At 34.2% G+C, this 21884-nt stretch overlaps 1 protein-coding gene across 1 annotated transcript; it reads right to left on the bottom strand.

The window, feature by feature from the left end:
• Positions 1 to 712: 712 nt before the first annotated feature.
• On the bottom strand, positions 713 to 19194 carry LOC128218549 (sentrin-specific protease 1-like). Its single transcript, XM_052926278.1, has 18 exons — positions 18997 to 19194; positions 16845 to 16909; positions 16220 to 16439; positions 15945 to 16023; positions 15506 to 15575; positions 15002 to 15084; positions 12888 to 13015; positions 12006 to 12208; positions 11163 to 11316; positions 10706 to 10786; positions 10332 to 10416; positions 9829 to 9976; positions 9270 to 9415; positions 5879 to 6082; positions 4055 to 4134; positions 3549 to 3627; positions 2846 to 2941; positions 713 to 2280 (listed from the first exon to the last, which is right to left on the bottom strand). The coding sequence occupies exons 1-18, from the start codon at positions 19101 to 19103 to the stop codon at positions 2215 to 2217; spliced, it is 2094 nt and encodes a 697-aa protein (XP_052782238.1). The 5' UTR covers positions 19104 to 19194; the 3' UTR covers positions 713 to 2214.
• Between the last annotated feature and the right edge of the window lie 2690 nt (positions 19195 to 21884).

Below are 21884 nucleotides of genomic sequence, written 5' to 3'. Positions count from 1 at the left end.
TATTTATCAGTGTGAGGTATCACTTAAATGAACAACATCAAGATATTTGTCAGACAGTGTGTGTGACTATTATGCTGCATTAAATGAGGGATGCTCTAAATCATAAAAAGGAAACATATTGAATGGCCATAACTTGTATTTAGTGTCATTCAGAGTTGTATAATTTAATTGTATTTGGCCCTGAACTAATTTGTGAAGAATGAAGTCAATTTAATGTGATTGAAAATCATTATGTCTGTGGTGTTCTGTGATTGGTCGATTGACATTATCACGTGTTGTTATAAATGTATCGTTAAGAACTAAAGAGGTCAACATATTCTACACTTTTGTTAAAGTTCCAGTGGCTGTGTGGATTAGTTGGCTGTTTTCTAATTTATCTTGACTTGATCAGGGTGGGTTTGATCCCCACTAAAGCCGAAAAAAAATTTTTTATGCTATAACTGTATTTTTTTCTGCAATTTCAATATCATTGTCATGATTGAGGACAATAATGATAAAATAAGTGTTTTCAAATGCATTACTAAGAAAACTAATTTTTTGTCCAAAATCAGGAGCGAGTAACTTTAAGGGTAATGTTCAAAATACAAATGTACATATATGTTTGTCCATTTTAAGGTTGATAATTCACAATGTCAAAGTTTTTGACCATTCTAACAGTTCTTGATGACAATGCTTGGGTTTTTAATATTCAAGGGTATTTTTCACAATGCCAGTGTTTTGACTATTCCAGGGTATTTTTCACAACTATTCAAGGGTAATTATTTATAATTTTTGTGTTTTGACCATTTCCATTTGGTTTAATATTGGTATAGCTATGATCACTTGAACCAAAAGTTGGCATTAAAATGTTTCTTGCAATACAAACATATATACATGTATAAAATGTTCATGTAAACAGGAATTACAATTTTTTTTGTTAACACCAATAGTACTCAAAGTTTACAATACATGAAAAATCGAATATTGCCATTTTCCCATAATTTTTACAAATTCACATTCACCATTTGATACAAGTAACTCTCATCATATTTATAAAAAATATAATATTCAAACGTTGATCGAAATCATGATGTTGATCGAAATCACGACAGCTTTGTTTGTATAACGGTCTTGCTTATATATGTTAAAACTGGTATGGATCTTTGCAAAAAATGCTTTAATATTAAAAAAGTCAGATTTTGCCGAAACTTTGATCAGAGATTGATATCTTTAGGTATTTAACAGATTATATAATAGTTCCGAAGAACTGTTGCTTTAATGGTATAGGAAATGGATGTTTTGGCATCAATCCAAATAATGGTACAATTCTATCTTCATTCTTGTGAAGTTGTGTATGATTTTCATCTGATACACACATGGACACTGTAAACCTTGAACGATCAAATGGTTTCAAAAAAATAAATTTAATGTCTGTTTTTCATCAAAGGCTAGAAGCTATTCATTTTAAGCAACACAATTGCTGACAAAAAATCATGCAACACAATTGCTGACAAAAAATCAGAACATATTGTACATATCAGCTAAATTGTATTATGACTTCCCTCAATTATTACCTACTTTGTTCAACAGAAGAAAATAACGAATCCAATTCCATTTGCACTTTTTTATCCAAAGAGATTATCAAGTGACCAGTTAATCTCTACATTGATTTTACAGTTAAAAATATATAGATCTGGGGGATATGGCATCCTGTCAATTCACCACATATACAAATAACACACATCATTGTTTCAACATATCATCAAGTTCCTTTTAAACAGTAGCTACTATTAATTTAAGCCTGTTTTTGTCTGTGCTATATATTCACCACATACACAGATAAGTGTTTCCATGTGTCTTCTATTCTTCAGAGGTAAGGTAAGGCAATATTTTTAAGTTTGTTCAGTTAAGTCACTATCATTTACCACACACACATACCAAACAACACCACTGATTGTTTCCATGTGTTCTGAAGTGATTTTGAAGGCAGTTCCTTTGCATGGAGCATAACGCTTACTTTTTTCAGCACAACATAAATCTGTGTGATTGATGAACTGCACATACCAAATAACATTTAAGATTGTTTCCATACTCTGAAGTTTTTTTGCCAGTAGCGTAAGGTGATTCAAGCAACCCCTGAGCTGTCTTACTTCAGTGTTGAAGGAAACAACATGATCATAAAATAGTTATCTGGATCAATCGTTATTCAGTCACTTCTTGTTTTTAGATCTATTATCACTGTAGCAGTTTTGCAGTTACAATCTCGTACACCATTCGTCGTCTGAAGTAAGGCATATTTTCCTGGAAAGATTAATTGAATAGGATTTTATTACCATGAATGTATTGAATAACAAGCATTGTATTAATAATAAGAGAGAACATAAATAAATACACCAAGAACAAAGTCACTTAGGCTTTTGCGTGATTACTTTGAAAACAATTGTTAAGCCATTTAGAGGCTTAGGTTAGTTTTAACATGTTTATTTTATCACAATCTTTCACATTATCCTAATAACCTTGTAAAATAGCCCGATGATACGCAAAAGTGTAATTTTTAGAGGTCGTTACAAAACCAGAGTACCCAGAGGAAATCCACTGGTCTGTCTTCATGACCATCAGCCACAACTCATATGCCCGAACCAGGAATCAATCCAAAATTCAAGAAGCTTAATGATCAAAGGCATTGGAAGGCGTATTCTAACAAAACTTCCAATATGGTCAATCTTCTAATAAAATTATCCCAGAGTTTTAAATTGAGCTGTACGGAGAATCAACATGTTGAATACACAGGCTCCCAGGGTAATCTGCAAGGGGATGGCCATAAACTATGTTGGTAAGATTACAGTATGCCTTTAATACACAGTACCTGTGTGAATGAGATGGGAGCCTCTCTGGTGACGTACTCCGCAAACTTGCACGCAAACATGCCACAATCACTGCCATTCTGCTGTTGGGGAATGTCCTATATGGAACATAAGAGAAAAATGCAATCTAAATCATTAATTTAGGCATTGTGTCGAAAAGGGGCATTATCAAAATAATATTACAATCAGAGTTGCGGGCATTTCTGTACATAATTGTGCCCATAGTCAACATGTGTACCAAGTGTCACTTGAAAATATACTGAACTGAACTGAATACTGTTGTGACTGTGACACAATCAACTACACCAAGGCTACAACTATACCCAGGGATGATAACAGCCCAAAAATCAAATTCTGAATATTTAGTTTGAGGGATTCAGGCACTAAGCAGTGTTAAGGGGTTTAATACACCTGTTGAAATTCTTTTTATTTTAAAAGCAAATGACCAGCAAAAACTTAACTTAAAAAGAGATATGATAGTTTGAAATTGAAAGCACTCAATCCCGATCTCAGGATTCACTGGAATTTTATGTTTACATCTTTCCTAAATATCTTTTTTTTGTGCTTATTTTTAAAAAAGCTTTAAAGGTAAGCTATCAATTAAAAGCATAAACGTCTTTAAGATGTGTAAAATTTCATGACCACTGGTTACACCACTGAGCAGACGGAAACTGATGTAGTCAAAGACAAATAAAGACTGATTACCTTCATAGCAACACATGTCCAGCCAGTCAGATCAAAGTCCTTTTTCTTTTTATCTTTACTTTCATCACAAAGGTACTGCCTGAAAGAGATAAATTCATGTTAGTTATCAGGTACACAATTGTGTGATTCTTGCCTGGTAAGTCCATGTTAAATAAGGTCATATTTGAAGATAAATGTGTAAAAAATGAGTAAAGAAGAATACGAAAAGAAAGATTATGCCTCTATCAACATTACACAAATGGTATTGAATTGCAACTCGGATTTGTGTTCAAACAAAGGTAGTTTCTACTCTCTTATATCTGTTTAAATAAAGAAAAGAAAACATGTCAAACAGCTATTTCTTTTCAGGACATTAATTCCGCACACACACACACAAACAGATATTGAAATAATAATAATAATATAATATTTTTAATCTTAGTTTACATTACTGATACATGGATATGATATAATTTAATGAATATCATTTAAAACACAGATGAGAGTACTGGGTTAGGCATACTTACTGTAAAACATTGAGACAACCTCTGTCACCACCTCCCATTGAATCGTAATATCTGATTTGTTTCTTCTTAAAGTCTATAATCTGAAAAAAGTAATATAGCCTTTAAATAAAATCATACATTCTGATATATATCTAACAAATGGAGAAACGATTGTGAAGAAAGTTATGAAACTGGTACAAAGTTACTCTCAATGGCATGATATTGCGCGAGTAGGTCTTGTGTTGTGGGGGAAACCAGTGTTCCTCGAGAAAACCCACTTGTATTCACTAGAGCTATATCCGAATTGATGATTACTACAACATACAACCTTGATAAAGGATGTTAATCAATGATGAATGAAATAATTTATCATATTATTATAATGTTTAGATGGTTTAAGGTTAAAGCAACTGTGCACCAGATGATGAATTTGCAAGAAAAAAACGAAAATTGTCCAAAACTGACATAAACTTGGTATTGATGTGTACAATGCATTTAAATTTAGTAACTGAAGTACCACATAGTTTACAATTTATTTAAGTTTAGCAGTAATTTAGTATTTTTCCATTAAAAAAGATTACTGGGTATGTCTACCTAGAAAAATTCATTCCTTATGCGTGATTGGCTAGTCGATGTTATAACATGATATAACCAAGTTAGCTTTATAGCTTAAATATACCACTTGATTGGAGTAACAATGGATACGATGCTAGACTGCAATTTTTGTCTCAAACACAATTTTTTTTTACATTTTGGTACTTTTTTTACAATTATGATATCAAAGCATAACACATTCGGTTAAATAATTGTCCTGAGATTCGTTACAGAAAAAAACTTTTTTTGGTGCCAATCTGGTGCACAGTCCATTTAAATTGAAAGAAAGTCATTCTAATTGGCCACAAGATGGTTCCATTTTATTTTTTTTACATCGAAGTGTTAAACTCACGACCAATCAAACCAAGACTAACCATAGATAACAAGAGCTGGCGTACGACAGTGCGCTCGACTACGCAAGTCATTTGAATAACTTGATTTCCCATTATGAAAATGTGGTTAAGAATATACAAATATGCCTTTCAAAAGAAATTAAAATAAAATAAAAAATAAAAATATTCAAGGGACATCATTTGTATTTAGGGTTAAAATGGAGTTATGTTTCTTGTTGTAAGATGGTCATAAATAATTTTGTATTTTATTAAGTGCATTTAATGAAAGGTATAGAAGTTTTTTTATTATAATCCCAACTTGCCCTTAACTTTTACTTGCCTAAAACTTTAACCTAAGTCAATCAGGGGCCATAACTTGTATATGGAGTTATTTAACCTCATTGGGTGATGGTCCTGAACAATTGTGTGAAGTATTAAGTCAATTGAACAAAGGATATAGAAGTTATTAATAAATATCCCAACCTGCCCTAAAACTTTAACCTAAGTTCCATAGTCAATCAGGGGCCATAATCTGTGTAAAGAATAATATGGAGTTATCTAACCTCATGTGATTGCCCTGAACAACTGTGTGAAGTAATAAGTCAATTGAATGAAGGGTATTGGACTTATAAGTGAAAACCCCAACTTGCCCTAAAACTTTAACCGGACGCGGACACTGACGATGATGCTGGGGCGAGTAGTATAGCCCACCTATTCTTCGAATAGTCGAGCTAAAAATGACAACCTACACCCCTTACTCTTAATATTTACTTTAACATTGCAGTCATCAAAATAAATATATTTGGTTAACAGGTAACTAACATTATGAGTATGTGACTGAGTATTATGGGGTTGTTGAAATTCTGTCCACTGATTCTGTATTTGGAAATTACTTGTTTTTCATCACTACTCCACTTACTGCGAGACACCAGTGCATGCCAAGATGAACAGGGATGATGATATAGTCCATCCCCAGGACGTCCACCCTTCGGGTCCATCTCCTTACTGCACTGTGGCCACTGGACGTGACTTTCGGGTAGAAGAACGTGTTGAAGGCGTACACACTTGGCTTGTTGTCAGCCTCGCCTCGCTCCATTAGCAGATTCATGTAGAAATTTATAACCTGTGAAGTCAATGAAGATTTATTTGAACCTTCATCTAAATGTACCTATTCATAACCATAAATGAGATTAAAAGGAAAGTTAAGACAGTTTCATTGATCCATTTGGGGTTTTTTCAAGTGAAAGTGAGCTATGCATCACATGCAACTATAAGCAGTCATGGTAACCTGAAATAATGATGTGGAGTGTTGATAGAAACTGTTATTGTTTAAACACCTCATCCATATTTCATTTATTAAAGGGATATAACTCATTTTAAGGTATTTCAGTATGTGAGAGAGTTGTCTACAAATACAAGTTTTATGTTGATGGCATCTTTATTTATTTCAAGTAATTTCTAACTCATCTAAGGATCATGCCCAAAGGTAGGACCATTTCAATGCAAACTGACTGACCTAAATAAGCTTTTCCATCCCTAAGAATTAGGGATGCAAACGAATATTCGAATATTCGATCAAAAGAATGGTATTCGAATATTAAAATCGGTATTCGAATATTCGTTTATTTTTTTACTTTTTTTCTAAATTTTGTTCCATCTTGAACATTTATTTAACATTTATATTTAAAGATTAAAACGCTCTAATTTACCCTCGTTTCGTCAATACACCCACGCATTTCACCAATTATCGAGGCGCGAGCATCTAGACAATACACAGTGGCGCGTCAAGTGTCAATTAAGGCCCATCATCATGGCAAAATAAACAAATAATTTTACGTGTGCCGTCCCCTGCCAATTAGCGGCAATGAAATAAATAAAGTTGAAAGGGGATTGGAACCTATTTTAAACGATGCCAATTAAGGGTTCGTCATGTCAGCAATAACACAAAATATTTCTTTTGTATGTCAATTAAACTGAGCAATGTAGCTAAAATCGCACTGAATATAATGCGCATAAAATTTGATGTCCATCATTCCTTGTGAATAAGCTCTCTCGAACTGTTCGGAAATAAATATAACAAATACACGTAAACAAAATAATCGACAAAATGCCTGCTTCATCTGAAGTTTGAAATTATTTCACGCGGTCTGTAGACAAGAAAACAGTGTCGTGCAAGTTGTGCAGTGTTAGTCTTACGTACTTGGGAACTACCATAAATCTATGGAATCATGTGAAAGTGTAACGTTTCTTCCCTATCTAGCTCGGACACGCTACCTTAAATTAAACTATAAACCTATTCTCGGACTGCGTTGTCCCAAAAATTAAGTATGAAATTAATATTATATACACGTGATTGACAATGATTGCTTACAAAACCGAATGATTAGAAATAATTGGTATGGTTCAAGAATCAACGTTCAATTATCCCAAAAGCAAGAACGAACAAACAGAAACACTACAACAACTATGCTGTAACTTCAAACAGGACCAGCATACAAAACGCTTATAAACCAATCACAATATATCAGCGAAACCCACAGTCCTAAATGTATAGCTTTTACGGGGAATCAAACCATTGACCCTGTTCCGTCTGTATCGCAATGATCCAGGCTTACTAAGAGGCCAAAAAGAAACCCCACGGATGTCCGAACCTAGAAACTAGAAGCTGTAGCGCAATGCTTCACTTTAATTCTCCTAGCCTCCAATAGTTCAGAACCCGCCCTAAACAGTACAAAAAGATACTTCAAAGCTTCCCTATATATTATTAACTTGATGTTCTTACATCGGCGTCGAGACACGAACTAAATATGTCTATGCTTTTCGCTTCTTATATACCCTAACATCACGTGACCAAAATGGAATGGTCCATTTTAACAAACACGATGGGCGAAACCATTATATATAACTAACGTTACAGAGTAGGGGTGTCAAGTTTATCAAACTTACGAAAAAGTAGAAAACTATTAAGAATACAACTTAGTTCGTATTAATTAATTATTTACTAGCTAAATTTAGACATTTAATACTAAAACCATAACATTATTAATAAATATACGAAATCATCCTAAAGAAGTAATAGCGATAATGGCGAAAACCGTTTTTACGGTAAATAGTCAAATTCTTTATAACTTTCACTGAAACAGAAGAAGTTGATTTGTTTCATTCTTAAAATATGAAAAATAGACGTTTACTTGATTATCCTTTTATTTAAAGCTCAAACGAAGTGTAAAATCTCAACTTACTTTTCAGACGATAATACTATTTACTTTGTACGTATAACATAAAAACCTACGCCCAACTGTACTATCCGGAAATGTTTACTTTCCGGGCTCCGGCCTTTATGACTCCAAGAACATTACAAAAGGAAAACATCCGGTGAAGATGCCATGACCTTGACTTTTGATATATCGACGTAGTTTTTGTAATGAAACAATATGACATACTAGTATAATTCTAGATAACATATGCAAAGTTATTTTGAAATTGCACAATAAAGCCACTACACGTATTACAGACGACGTCATACAATCCGACATTAATAAAATTATTCGGCAAATGTCATACCGGAAGTCATTATTTGGAACGCAAATGATCGATGCAATATAGAAGTTTTTAGACAATCTTGCCTGTGATCGAATATTCGAATATTCGATCAAAAGAATTACCGAATATTCGAATATCAATTTTGCCATTCGTTTGCATCCCTACTAAGAATCCTAAATTTTCTTACTAATTATCTCTATTAGTACAGTGTATGTATACCACATGATAAATTGTGTCATTAATACTACATCTGAAGGCAACAATTTTGCTTCGAATGAAGTCTTCAAACTTATATAACTTTCCTATTTCTTTTCTATTTTAAATGGAACATAGTGCAGTCTACGCAGTTTACGGAGCCACGCCTTCGGTATTTTACCAGAGTTTGATTGGGAGTTTAGTTTCTTAAAACACTTCGACAAACCTTTTCACAATACAGCCATCTGGCGGAGCACTGTCAAAACATTATTTTGAAAACAGGTTTGTCGAAATGTTTGATGAAACTTATCACCTTATCAAACTCCGGTAATTAAACGTAGGCGTGGCTCTTTCAGCAGCATAGACTGCCCTTTCTTTCCTTTAAAAAGGGGTAATAAAAGAAAAATTATCTTTGATTTAAGTCTTTATTTTAAGCAAACGGTTGCCATCTGACGTAGCATATATGACGTAATTTATCACGTGGTATACACCACTGTATTATTTAGGCAAAGTATTTTGAGGCGTCAATCTTAGCCTCAGGGATGAGAAAATATCCTTGTAAGCCCACTAACCTCATCATTAAGCCAGTTAAGCCCAGCCAGTGTATGTATGTCCCTGCGTGTAATCTGTAACCGGAATTTGTCCACTAAAACCTCCTCTGGATTGGCCGACCGTGACAGACATGTGCTCACCTTCCGGTCCATCTCGACTGTTAACTCTGGGGTGAAATTGAAACATGATGTATGTATTGTAAGCCAGTTTATCTTTTCACACTAGGAAGTTGAGTTTTTGTTTTTCTTTCAGTCAAATAGCATTTTAATAATACTAAAAAAATTAGAAATGACATATATTGTGTTCTGTTTTCCCTATATGTTTGTTGGGTTCATAAAACGGCATTATGAGCGTATGATAAATACATTGGGAAGATTGCCCCATTTTTTTTAACCTGAAAAACAACCAGAAATGTCACTTTTCATGGTTATTTTTACACAATTATTGGTCAAGAATGCCAGGAAAAAAATAAATATCATATCAAAACCTCTACCGAGTGTAAGTTTTGTATGTAATTTTTCTTTCCAGCTTTATACAAATCATATCTTTATCATGTCTTATCTTCAAATATTTTCCTACCAGGTAATCTCTCCTCTTCCTCCTCAACAACTTCAACCTCATCCTCGGGCTCTGAGATTTCGGGCTCTTCTATAACCACGGGCTCCCGCTGGTATATCTTCAGGTTAACTCGAATTTTCTTTTCCAACTCCAGCTCATCTTGTTGACGCTGTGAAAAAAGAATAAGAGATATATGGTAACGTTAGAATTTCTTCGGGCTCTTCAATGGGCTTATGCTGGTCGATCTTAAGGATAACATGAATTTTCTCTAACACTGTAGGGTAAAGAATAATATGACTATAATGAGGGTTGAGATTTGTTGGCGCTAAAGGCCAATGTAGAGGAAAGCTAATTCACTTCTGACTCACTCTCCGTTGATCTGACTAAAAATTTAAAGTACATATGCATGGCATTGATATTCCAGAAAGTTTTGATTTACCTCATGATCTACATTTAACTACTGGAGCAAGAGTATCTCAAACTAAAATAATACTTATTTATTATTTATGTATATATAATCCTACCTTCTCATCAAATACTTTGGCCTTTATCTCAGCCTCTGCCACCTGTCGATCTCTCTCACGGGCCTTACAGTTGTATGTGGTCATCCTGAAAACAGCGCAGATTTTAATAATAAAACTAACTCTTCATGTTTGCAAAGTTTCAATGTTTACAATAACGCTTACATTCTAAGCCTGTCGGCACAAGGTGGTTAGATGTATAATAATTAGTGACCTCCTATTACTCTAAACAAAAACTCGTTTGTTTGTGATACTGCTTGTGAGAAATCGACTTAGCAATGCAAATTAAATGATTTCTCTAATAATAAGAAAAGGAAGGAGTACATATTCGACCGCTATGCTGGTAACTCTCAATTTAAAATTCAAAATTTACTTACATGTTTTTGATCCATACGTCAGAAAGGAACTGTGAACTTCTGTAATCATCTGTAGGAAATTTCAGCTTATTTTGAGGTAATCTGTAAACCAATAAACACAGTAAGTATAACAACAGAAAACAGACATGCATTTATGACTTGTAACAAACTTATTTGCACAAAGTGTCCATTTAAATGTAATTTAAGTATCAAATGTCAACAACAGTATCATTCTCAATGAAATACAAGCATGAAATTTAAGGATTTTTTTGCTCAGTGCAAGTTGCAATATATATATTAACTTGTGACCAACTAGAGTAAAAGGATCATGAGCGGAAGTCACTTCAAACTATAACTTTTGGTGCTCATTCGGTGAAATATATTGCTATATCACACTTAAACAATTAATTTAACTCCATAAAATAAAACAATTTCTAAAAATGACCAACGAAAACTACCAACAAGTTACAGTACTGACCCTTTGGCATTTCTTTCTTTTTCACAGTCATCGTCTGTGAGATCTATAACTCCCGCTACTGGCAGGGCTTTTCTTGTAGAATCTGGCTGTACTTTGGGAATGGCCGATATGTCTGTGATATGGATCATTGAGTCATCTCCAGGTGAATGGGTACCTAACAATGGGGTAAGTGTGAGGTTATTCCAATAGCATAGCTAAGAGTTATGTTGTTATATAACTTCCGTCAAAGGAGTATTGATGTACATTGGTGATAGGGACATGTCCATTATCAGGATCCTTGATCGGTTTTTCTCTTATTTATTTTTTACATAGGGTACAACTCAAATACATACATATCCAATTCTCAATAAGACATAATAATGAAAAGCGAAAATGTACAACATTAATCATAATTATTATGTTGGTTACAGAACACCTCACAGTGGTCAGACTTGTCTTAGAATCTGGTTAATTTTACATTGAATTGTTCATATAAAGGTTTTGAAAACAAGTATGACTTTTTCCCAAAGGCCCAGTAAAAATGATTTTTATAATCAACATCATTATTATATCTAAATGTGTAATATTCTTTGAATAATTCAAGTATTTTTTATCAACAATTATCAAAATAAGTATTATAAGTACTTTGGAACCAGAGTAACATGAGGACAAGCTTGATATCTGTCAACCAAAATTGCATGTGCCAAATCCAGATATCAACAAATAAATATTGCATATACATGGCTTCAAGCCAGTAATCTAAATACATTGCAAGCACAGAACTTCAATATGCTTGAGTAAAACTTTTAAAACTCTCAATCGAAACTAGTGAAACTTAAAAAAAACTGAACTCAAGAAACAAACCATTGCTGAGAGGTCTGGGGGTGGACTTTTGTGTGGGCTGTACTTTAAACCGAGATGTCTCCTGCGTTTTCTGCCTGCCTTCCTTCTGTCTGCCTTTTGAATCTTCCTGCCTCACTCTGTCTGCTAAACGATTCTCTGAGGGGTCTTCACGATCCTGGCCAACTGTTGAGCTGAGAATACTGTCATTTTTTCTGAAATAAAACCTGTCAAGAGACAAGAATTAAAAACTTAACTTTAAAAAACGCATGAACAAGTTTAAAACCTGAAAAAGACTGAAAATAGGGTGCATCATTACCGAAATGCCATTTAGAAAAGAGAGAAAGTAATTTACATTTCATGAAAACTATCAACTATGTACAGGGGCCTGACCCCAAAATTAATAACATTTGGAGGAAAAACATTTACCACAAATGACATATTATTGGTCTTAGATTTTCATATGCATGAACTGTGCCAATTGATGAAAGGAAACTTCATCTGACCCACTGATATGTGAATTTGGGATGTCTGGTCACCTATTATTATTTGCCTATCATTTGGATGGGTCTTGTGAGCACAAAGAGAAAGGTAAAGAAATACCAAACAAATATACCACACAAGCTATTTTTGGCCTCCAAATATTGCAAAATATTATATTCTATATCAATTTCACTTGAAATAAAGAGCAAAAATACACATTGTAACACTTCATGTAACATGAACTTTTGGTCATTTAATTATACATATATATCAATATCAGCAAAGAGTATCCTTTTTAAAAATTGACATTAATTAAACAGAACAATCAGAGAAAAGCTTATTCATATGTCTTATTTCTGAATACCAGTACACAAGTGTGAGATCATTAAGCCAGGGAGCTAAAACTATTACAGTAAATATTACCTGGGCAGTTCTGGGACTCGAACTTGCTTCTTGCTACCCTCAGTCTCCTTGTTTTCTAACGGTAGCTGTACTGTGGTGAACTTCTGGAGTAGTTGCTGATACCGGGCCTTTTCATCCAAGCGGACACTCTACAATAGTGGGGATATGTGTCCACAGATAGCAAATGCAATGGTAATGTAAAATAGTTCACAAACAGTAACTGTTGTTCAGATTTAAACATAAAAAGGAAAATTATATCTAAACTGTTAAAAAAGGAAGAAATGATCTCCTTTAGAATAAACTGTTAGTAGGCAGAGATTTGAATAAATCTAATTGCAGACAACGCGAAAACTTTTTCTTCTTCACAGGACAATGCGACAGGTAAACACTGAAAGTTTACCTGTCGCACCAAATGTTTACCTGTCGCAGTGTTACAAACAGTATTCAGTTACATCAGCCTGAACCTTGATTTTAAGCCTCTTTTTTAAGTAAGTTTTGTAATTCCCCATTATAACAGGTTTAGATCTTTTTGGTTAGATTTGTCCTTCAGTACTTTAATAAATTACAAAAAAAGCTAAACATCATGTAAAAAAATCAATATTCGGATCTTATGTCATAATTTTTTTCTTCCCTTGCCTCCCCCAAAAAAACTCATATCTGGTTTGTCTACCCATGGAACAGCTAGATCTTACTCTTTTAATTCATCTTTAAATTAAAGATACAGTACGGTTATAAAATGTAACGAATTGTACTACAAGTCAAACTCAGGCACAACATTTATGCAAAAACGAAAGTAGAGTTCTTGTTATTGGCAATGTTAAACAGAGCGAAAAGAAAGTCAGCTCGATATATTAATCATCATATTTAAATTAACACGATTGCCGGGAACCACTTCGCCGAAACATACGGAATTTTGTAATTTCTGAACATTTCCGTAAAATAAAAGTATTAGAGTACGAGCTGAAATCGGAACCTTACGCGTTTTATCGGCTTTTACGGAAACATGTTGAAACGGGGTTTACAAATAGTGATACACGGATTAACACGCTGAATAATCATGATATAATAGTTAAAAATAACTCTGAACATTTATTTAGAAACTGAAAGTAAATTTTCCGAAAATTAAACGGTGCTGACTGTAATTTTTCACCGGACATTGTACCGACCAAAACAAAAGTTTCGTCGGTCAAAATGAAAATATACCAGACATGTCCAACTGTCCGACGGACATTCGCATTGTCTGTAATTGTGTTGACACTATATAAGACATCTAAAATTAAACATTGTTTCCACATTGAGATTTCATTGTTTGACTTTTAAACTGACTTCATTTCTTAAATGATTTAACGAGAGGAAAGCAGACCTAAGGCCACAAGTCTTCCATTTATCTAAGTTAAACTAGAGCTGTCACAGGAGTGACGAATACCCCCAAATGCCGCCTGGACACAGGAATGGCAAACCATTCCTTTGAAAAGAGGCCATAACTCCAAGGTTACTGCACACTGCATCTTCTTTTATCATGCATGTATTGTTTTATTTAAATCTGTTGAGTAATTTAGAAGTTACACTGCTGACAAGAAAAACTAGCCTTTCATGAGTTATCGTCCGGAAACCGTTTTTCTATTTTTAGTAACAGTGACCTTGACCTTGGTCCCACCAGCCCCAATATCGAACTTGACCTGTATCTTCTGATTTTACACCTGTGTACCAAAATTTTTTCAAATCTGTCTAGCCTTTCATGAGTTATCGTCCGGAAACCATGAAAACCGACAGACCGACTGACAGACCGACCGACAAGCTCACTCCTATATACCCCCTCAAACTTCGTTTGTGGGGGTATAACAAGGGGCATTGACTTAAGCCAGAGTTAAGTGAATTGATCTACATGTGTGAATGATCTCTTGCAACATGTAAACCAAGATTAAATTGAATATCTTGATCAGTTTCAGAGAAATGGCACAATAACAATGAGAAACAAAGGCTATCACATTACTTTGAGAAACAGACAAGATAAAATAATCAATGTGTATAAAATAGTCAATTCTTTAAACACAAACAACAAAACAAATAAAATAGTCAATTCTTTAAACGCAAACAACAAAACAAATAAAATAGTCAATTCTTTAAACACAAACCTCTTTGGCTGTAAACATGTGTGGGTTTCTGGTACGTAGAAGCTTGTTTTGGCTATGACTAGAAGTTAAGGCCGCTTTCATGCCTACAAATATCATAACAATTAATAATACAAGTCATGAACACTGACACAAAGTCAATAAGGCTAAACACAAATGTTGCTAAATTGTCATATTATTCATTGAAAGAATCCAAATATCGTTTTATGGTGAGGCTTGAGTTTTGCCATAATACTTTTGTTAGCTTCATTGTTACTCAAGATGTAGAAACCAGCACCGATGCCTTGGCCTGCATTCAATATCATTCTTATCCCTCTCCTTAGACATGCCTCAGTGATTCCATTCAGTCCATTGGCAGGTTATTTTTACAGTCCAATCAAAACACTCAGCTTCTAATCTTAAAATTAAGTGAGCTCTAAGGTTGAATACAGTCCCAGGAGGAAGTGGTTACAGCGGGACTATTAAGCCCAAAATCCAAGAAAGGGTAATATGAAGTGTTTGTGATACCTGATGGGTAATCAGTCTGGACAGGTCTGTTCTCTGTGCTGCCTGGTCGAAGAGGAGCCCTGGACAGAGGCTGAAGAATATTCTTTATACTCATTTTTCATCCCAAGCAATGTTTACCGTACATTATATGGATTAAATTCTATATGTATGACACTGGTTCCTGTACTTACACTACATTAATGAGTGATTAACTAATATGTTAATGTAAACTAATTTTTATGAAAAATGTCTTTAAATGGTAATGTTAATGAATCTTACATCGCAAATATACCAGCCTGAGGACACATTTCAAGTATAATTGGGAATAATAATAAATATATCAGTTGAGCTTAGTTTAATCTTGATAAATGGCCAGTAAAATGTATTTCATTGCTTTTAACGGTCTCAGAAGTCGATAATACTTTTTAGATATTTTAACAATGAGAGCTCAATAACTTACATCTGGTTGGCGGGTTACCGGGTCATAGACTGGCCAAGTCCCTTGTCTGTAGGCGATAGGTGCGTCCACCCTCCCAAACCTGGGGATGTATGAAAAATATGGGTAACAATGTGAATGCAACATAACTGAATCATGTTTTCCAAGTTTCAAATTCCTAACATTCATACATAAATATCGCAATTTAATCTGAAAAGTGTGAGTGCTAAAACAAAAGTGTGACTCGAGCGTTCACAAATGCGAGTACCAGTAAGTGAAACGAGTTAAAATGATCATACGTTCTGTGTGAATCATATCTGTCATCTCCCTCAAGCTGAGTGCTGCCATTTTTGCCGAAACCATTGCCTTGGTGATTCCCAGAATGTGGGGTCGCCCCTGGTGGTTTGTGTTTGACTGGTTGATGGTTATTTGAGTTCCAGTGAAACAGATTGGGTGTCTTTTTCTGTACCCAGTCCGACATGGTCTGTACAGTACTGGCACTAAACAGGCCTCCAAATACTACAATTAAAAACAAACTTAGTCACTGCAATAAAGATTTCCTTGCACTAGCCCAAATCTAGGTTCAAATGACGATCATGATAAAAGGCAGTTAATTCTTTATAACAGGATGGGCTGTTTGTTAAGAAATTAGTAAACTTTATTGTTGTTCACTTTATTCTTGTTAATTTTCAAATTGTTACTGCTTCATGTTTGGAAGTTTAATGGATACACATGTGATCTACTGTATATATTACAAAAAGTTTTTTAAGCTTGTTTGTATTTTAATATGTGAGGACACCAACAACAATTTTGTCTATCATGTTGTTAACTTTAAAAAAGTTTTGAATATTCAGCCCATTGAGTCAATGGAAATGGTGCTTTTGGCAATCTTTAATCAAAATACATGTACAAATCTGAACTTACTACTGGAGTTTTTCTGCTGCAATTTCACTTTCTTCACAAGCAAACCATCATCATCTCTGTCATCACTTTGGAAAAAAAAATGTGTACTTGTAATGCACAATTAAAATATATGTTCATTTATAGCATGCTTAGACACACAATAATCTTTTCGAGACAACTGTTTTAATGTATTTAATAATCATATTTTTATTTTACGTTTATTATCTCAATACAATTCGGGTAATACTGATTGTTTGTCATAAACATATAAATACTCTCTCATTTATGAAGATTTACTAACTAACAAATGTTAAAGGAAGTATGAACTGAATGCATATTGTTCTAAGGCTGGCACAGAATTACTTGGAAAGTTGCTATAAATTATTTTCTCGAACCATTCTGATGATTTTTGTGAAAATATTATGTGTTGATGTATTGTTTTCACAAAATTATACTTGAAAAAAAAAAGCCATTGCTAACTTTCCTGTTCTGAGGCAATTGGATAGTCCGTCAACAACTAAGGCGGAGCAGACCATTCAAGGTTTGTTGTTCAACTGTTTTTTTCAACATTAAATATGCATACTTGCGTGTACTTCCTTACATTGCTATCATACAGCTTTGAAAAAGAAGCAGTTGAATAGAATATTTAAAATTAAATTAAATAATTTTTATAAAAATAAAATTTTAAACATGGCCAATGATAAATAATATTTTAATAGTTATGCCATACACAGAAAATCATTTAAACTGATTCAAGTGACATGAATGCAGAAAATTGCTTCTATCCTGGCTATTTATTGTCTGATTTAGTCTTTACAAAACCAACTGCTGAATGGCAATAAAGTTATGCCATCGTGTCAGACAAAGCAGATTTAAAATAAATTCAGAGCACAATTCAACTTGTATTTTTCATTAAGAGTTTTACATTCTCAAGACATGTTCAATTTCATATATTATATCAGTGGTCGAAATTAACACAAGCCCGCAAGCCCTGCACTGGTAAAATGTCTTCCGGGCTTGCTCAAATTCTGAATTTTATATACAATAGCAGGGCTTGTTCAAATATTTGATGCCAAGCTATAGTATATGAATTCGGGCTTGTTCATCCAAAAGCCTAATTTCAATGATTGTTATATATTCTGATATATAGTTTAACTAGACATGGTTTTATTCTGGAATCAATCCAGGGTTAAATTTTGATTTCTCCCTCAGCTGAATCAAGGTAAAAGTGAGAAAACTAAAAGAAGACTTTGTTCAATACAATGTATGTACTTGATTTTCATTGAACATTTCCATGGCTCCGATGAATAATGACATTATTTGAAATAAACCGAAAACTAAAATGTAGGTCAGTTCAATAGATCAGATTTAAGAAAAGGACAATTCTGACACACATTTTCTCAATATGATTTCTTTCAATATTTTTTCACAATGTTGGCACTTCACAAGTGGTGCTTAAATCAATCTTAACCAATTAATATTTGAAATCATACAAAATAAATTTGAACAAATATTGTTATCTATTTTTGGCTCTGTTTATGAGAGTCAAGACCAAGATTGTACAATAGACGTGAGCATAGCACTGTGCCCTATTCTTTCTAAACTAACTAATATATTAGTCAGTCGGGTCAAAGAGCTTTGCCAATTTCAAAAAAAAAATACATTCATGAACCCCCAAGAAACTCTTGTCAACAAAAATTTATCAAATTAAAAAAAGAATCCCTTTATTGTACAAATGCATGGGATTAATTTATTAAATAATCAAGGTATTTTTAAACCAAAAGTTGCTGGAAAACCAAAAGTTGCTGGAAAACCAAAATTCCATTTTTATATTTCAGATGACAACAGTGACAACTAAATGGACATAAGAGATCATTTTGAAGATTAAGTGCCAATAAGTTCACCTTAATGGACGACATATAGTCTTTTGATGATTTTTGTACTTGACAGACTCGAGATCCAGTGAACTGTTGAAACATAAGCAATTTTAAAATAATTTCTCAACCTCATTTCGGTGGCCAAACAAATATAAGAGCATTGTACACTAGATAAGACTCTTTCTCCAAAGGATCATATATGGATACAAGCAGTTCATTTCAAGATAGCTAAAACAAACAATAATTACTAATGCTTTCACTGATGTTTATAATCCAAATAAAATATAAAATGATACCTGTCATCATTTGGCCGCTTTCTTTTTCTATCAATCTTCAAAGTATTGTCGGTCTCATTTGATGAAAATATAAGATTCTTAACTTTCTTAGTGAATGAGTTTAACATTTCAAATGAAGATTATTACAATACTTCAACGAGAATATGCTTTTTGATTGAAAGTTTGTATCATGCGCGCATTCATCGAAAGAAGAGTCGCCGGTCGTAGTTTTTCTTTACTTTGTAAAAATTGCACATAATGGTTTACATCTACTATTGTAAATTCATAGACGGTTACAGTGCACTATAATTTAAGGTGTATCATTGACGAAAGTGGTCAATACGCGTAGCGCCAGTATAGTTGATGATGGATAGCTTGCTATTCAGTTTTCACTGGCGTTGAACTGGACAGGGCAGTATGTTTGGGAAAATTAAATATAAAAAAATATTCTCAATAACCGTTAAGGCAACATCTAGTGTTTTCTTAAAATTATTGATATGCATTTACTTGGATACTGATTTATTTGTGTTTGTAAATAAACGAATCAAATATTCGGCTACAATTAGTAATAATTACTATTTTATTCGTGTATGTATATATCTTTTATTCCGAATTTGCGATGTAGAATAATTGATGAATGCAAAACCAACTTAATTATATGTTCAATGGGAGCAGTCTCTACAGTTGCTTATGATATGTACAGCACAACGGAAGGAATAGTGAAAGATAGAATGAAGTCCGATGAATTACCCTACCTCTACCCTGCTTGTTAAACGTATCCAGTGCGAACGTATCCAGTCTGTGACGGCTTTAGGCCAATACGTACTTTTATGTCGCGTGTTTTATATATCAACATATACCAATGCCACATATTATTTGCATTGCGCGGAAAATCGCTGCCAAAATGTTCTTTCAAAATCTGAATTTCGGAAGGAAGTGTGTCAGTTGCTTAGATGGGAAGGTCATCGGCTGTAACTTTTGCACAATGCGATGACAATTAAAAGTTTGCAATCAGTATTATCCGAACATGCCAAATCCGCAAGAAGATTTTTTATAAGGAATGCTATTTTATATGTAACCAATTTTACAATGGCTTTTGAAAATGCGCAAACAAAATCTATATTAAAAAAGCCAATTTTAATTCCACAAAAGAACAAAACTTTTATAACACTAAAAATAAATGTCTGACTCTATACCCCCTGATTCCAAAGCCACGTAAGTCATGCCGGTGTAACGTTGTAAACTGACACCGATAAAATAACGACCCTAGGTCATTATTTTATATAGAATAGTGACTCCCGGTCATAATCTTGATATTATGAGCCCCCACGTAGAAAAATGACCCTCAAATAGAATTGTGACCCCTATAGAATATAGACCCCTAATCCAAACCCTAACCCTAACCCATCTAAGGTACACTTACAACATAAGTATCCCCACCGATAGGCATCGGAGGAGAATATGGTTATGGCACCCGTCCGTGCGTACGTCCGTGCGTGTGTACCGCAACATTTCACTTATTATTGGACGGGATTGATTCAAACTTTCAGGGATTACTGACAGACAGACAGGCAGACAGTTTATTTCGATTTGTACAATGTACATCGTCAACAACACATATATTTATAATTATCAATGTCAACGTGAATGCATAGTAACAAACAATATAGTACACACGAGTATATATCCAAAAATAACGAAAAGTTACAATAAATTGGTTAAATATTGTAATATTAGAATTACTACTAACGATGCCTGGTTGTGCAGAAAGAAAAACATGGATTTGCTCCACCTGTTCGGGAGTTATGGCCATTAAATTCGAACAACATCTTATTGGCATGGGCGTCACATGTCATAAAACATGGGACTTCCCCACAACTGATTTGCATTTTTTATGCCTTATATTGATAGAATTGTTTACATAAAAACGCCTAAAAAGTGACACAAATACCCAACTCCAAAAAAGGATGTCTCTTCAACAATATACGAGAGTCACAGGTAATAAAACCACTGGGCTACCCCACACCCGTTTTGCCTATTTTTGGAGGTATATATGAGTGACATAAAGGTGACATAAAGAAGGTTAAGGGTATTTGACATCACGTCCAAGGGTGGCATAAACATTGTGGTTTTCCACGTATGAATTTCCTTTTTTACAATCTTGCGCTCCAGAAAATGAACTATTTTACCGTCGATAGCATTTTTTTCGTAATGATCCGGCGAGCCCATGCTATTACGAAATTAGTGCAACTTGAAGGATGCAATAACAAAATGATGTTTCTTCTATAATTTCGGACTAAATCACCGTTTAACTTACTATAAGTTCCAGAATGCTTACACTACATTGCACAGAAGGTAAATGAATTATTATATACATGTATGCGTAATAGAATGCGATGTCAAAAAGTTTCGAATCTTAGAAAATAAAACTTGAAAGACTTGAAGCATGATACCTGTATAGGTAACAAAAAGATTTAGATCTAAAACATGTTTTAAACAAAAAGTCATGCACCTTTAAAGCAAGGGTTTCGTGGTCTATGTCCTAAGTATGTTCTACCGTGTACCTTGAAAGTTGCAAGGGGTTCAAGTTGGAAAAGGGTTCCTTTATGTATCCCCATTCCATTAGGTTATCTGTTTATATTGGCAAAGGTTTGATACGGCGAAAATAATATCCGTTTGGTGAGACTTATCCGCTTTAATAAGCAAGCGCGATATCATTGCGCCACCGAGGCTCACTGTCAAGATCTTTCATGTGTGGAAGCTAACCAGCTATAGCTTGCGAAACGTCGGTGGTTCTACCTAGGTGCCCGCCCGAGCCTGAAAATTGCCCGGAGAGGCACCTCGGGTCTTCCTCCACTAGCGGATCCAGGGGGGGGGGGGGGCGCACCCGGCGCACGCCCCCCCCCCTA

Source organism: Mya arenaria, chromosome 1, assembly GCF_026914265.1.
Source record: "Mya arenaria isolate MELC-2E11 chromosome 1, ASM2691426v1".
Taxonomy (NCBI): domain Eukaryota; kingdom Metazoa; phylum Mollusca; class Bivalvia; order Myida; family Myidae; genus Mya; species Mya arenaria.
This window is presented reverse-complemented; position numbering and strand designations above follow the sequence as displayed.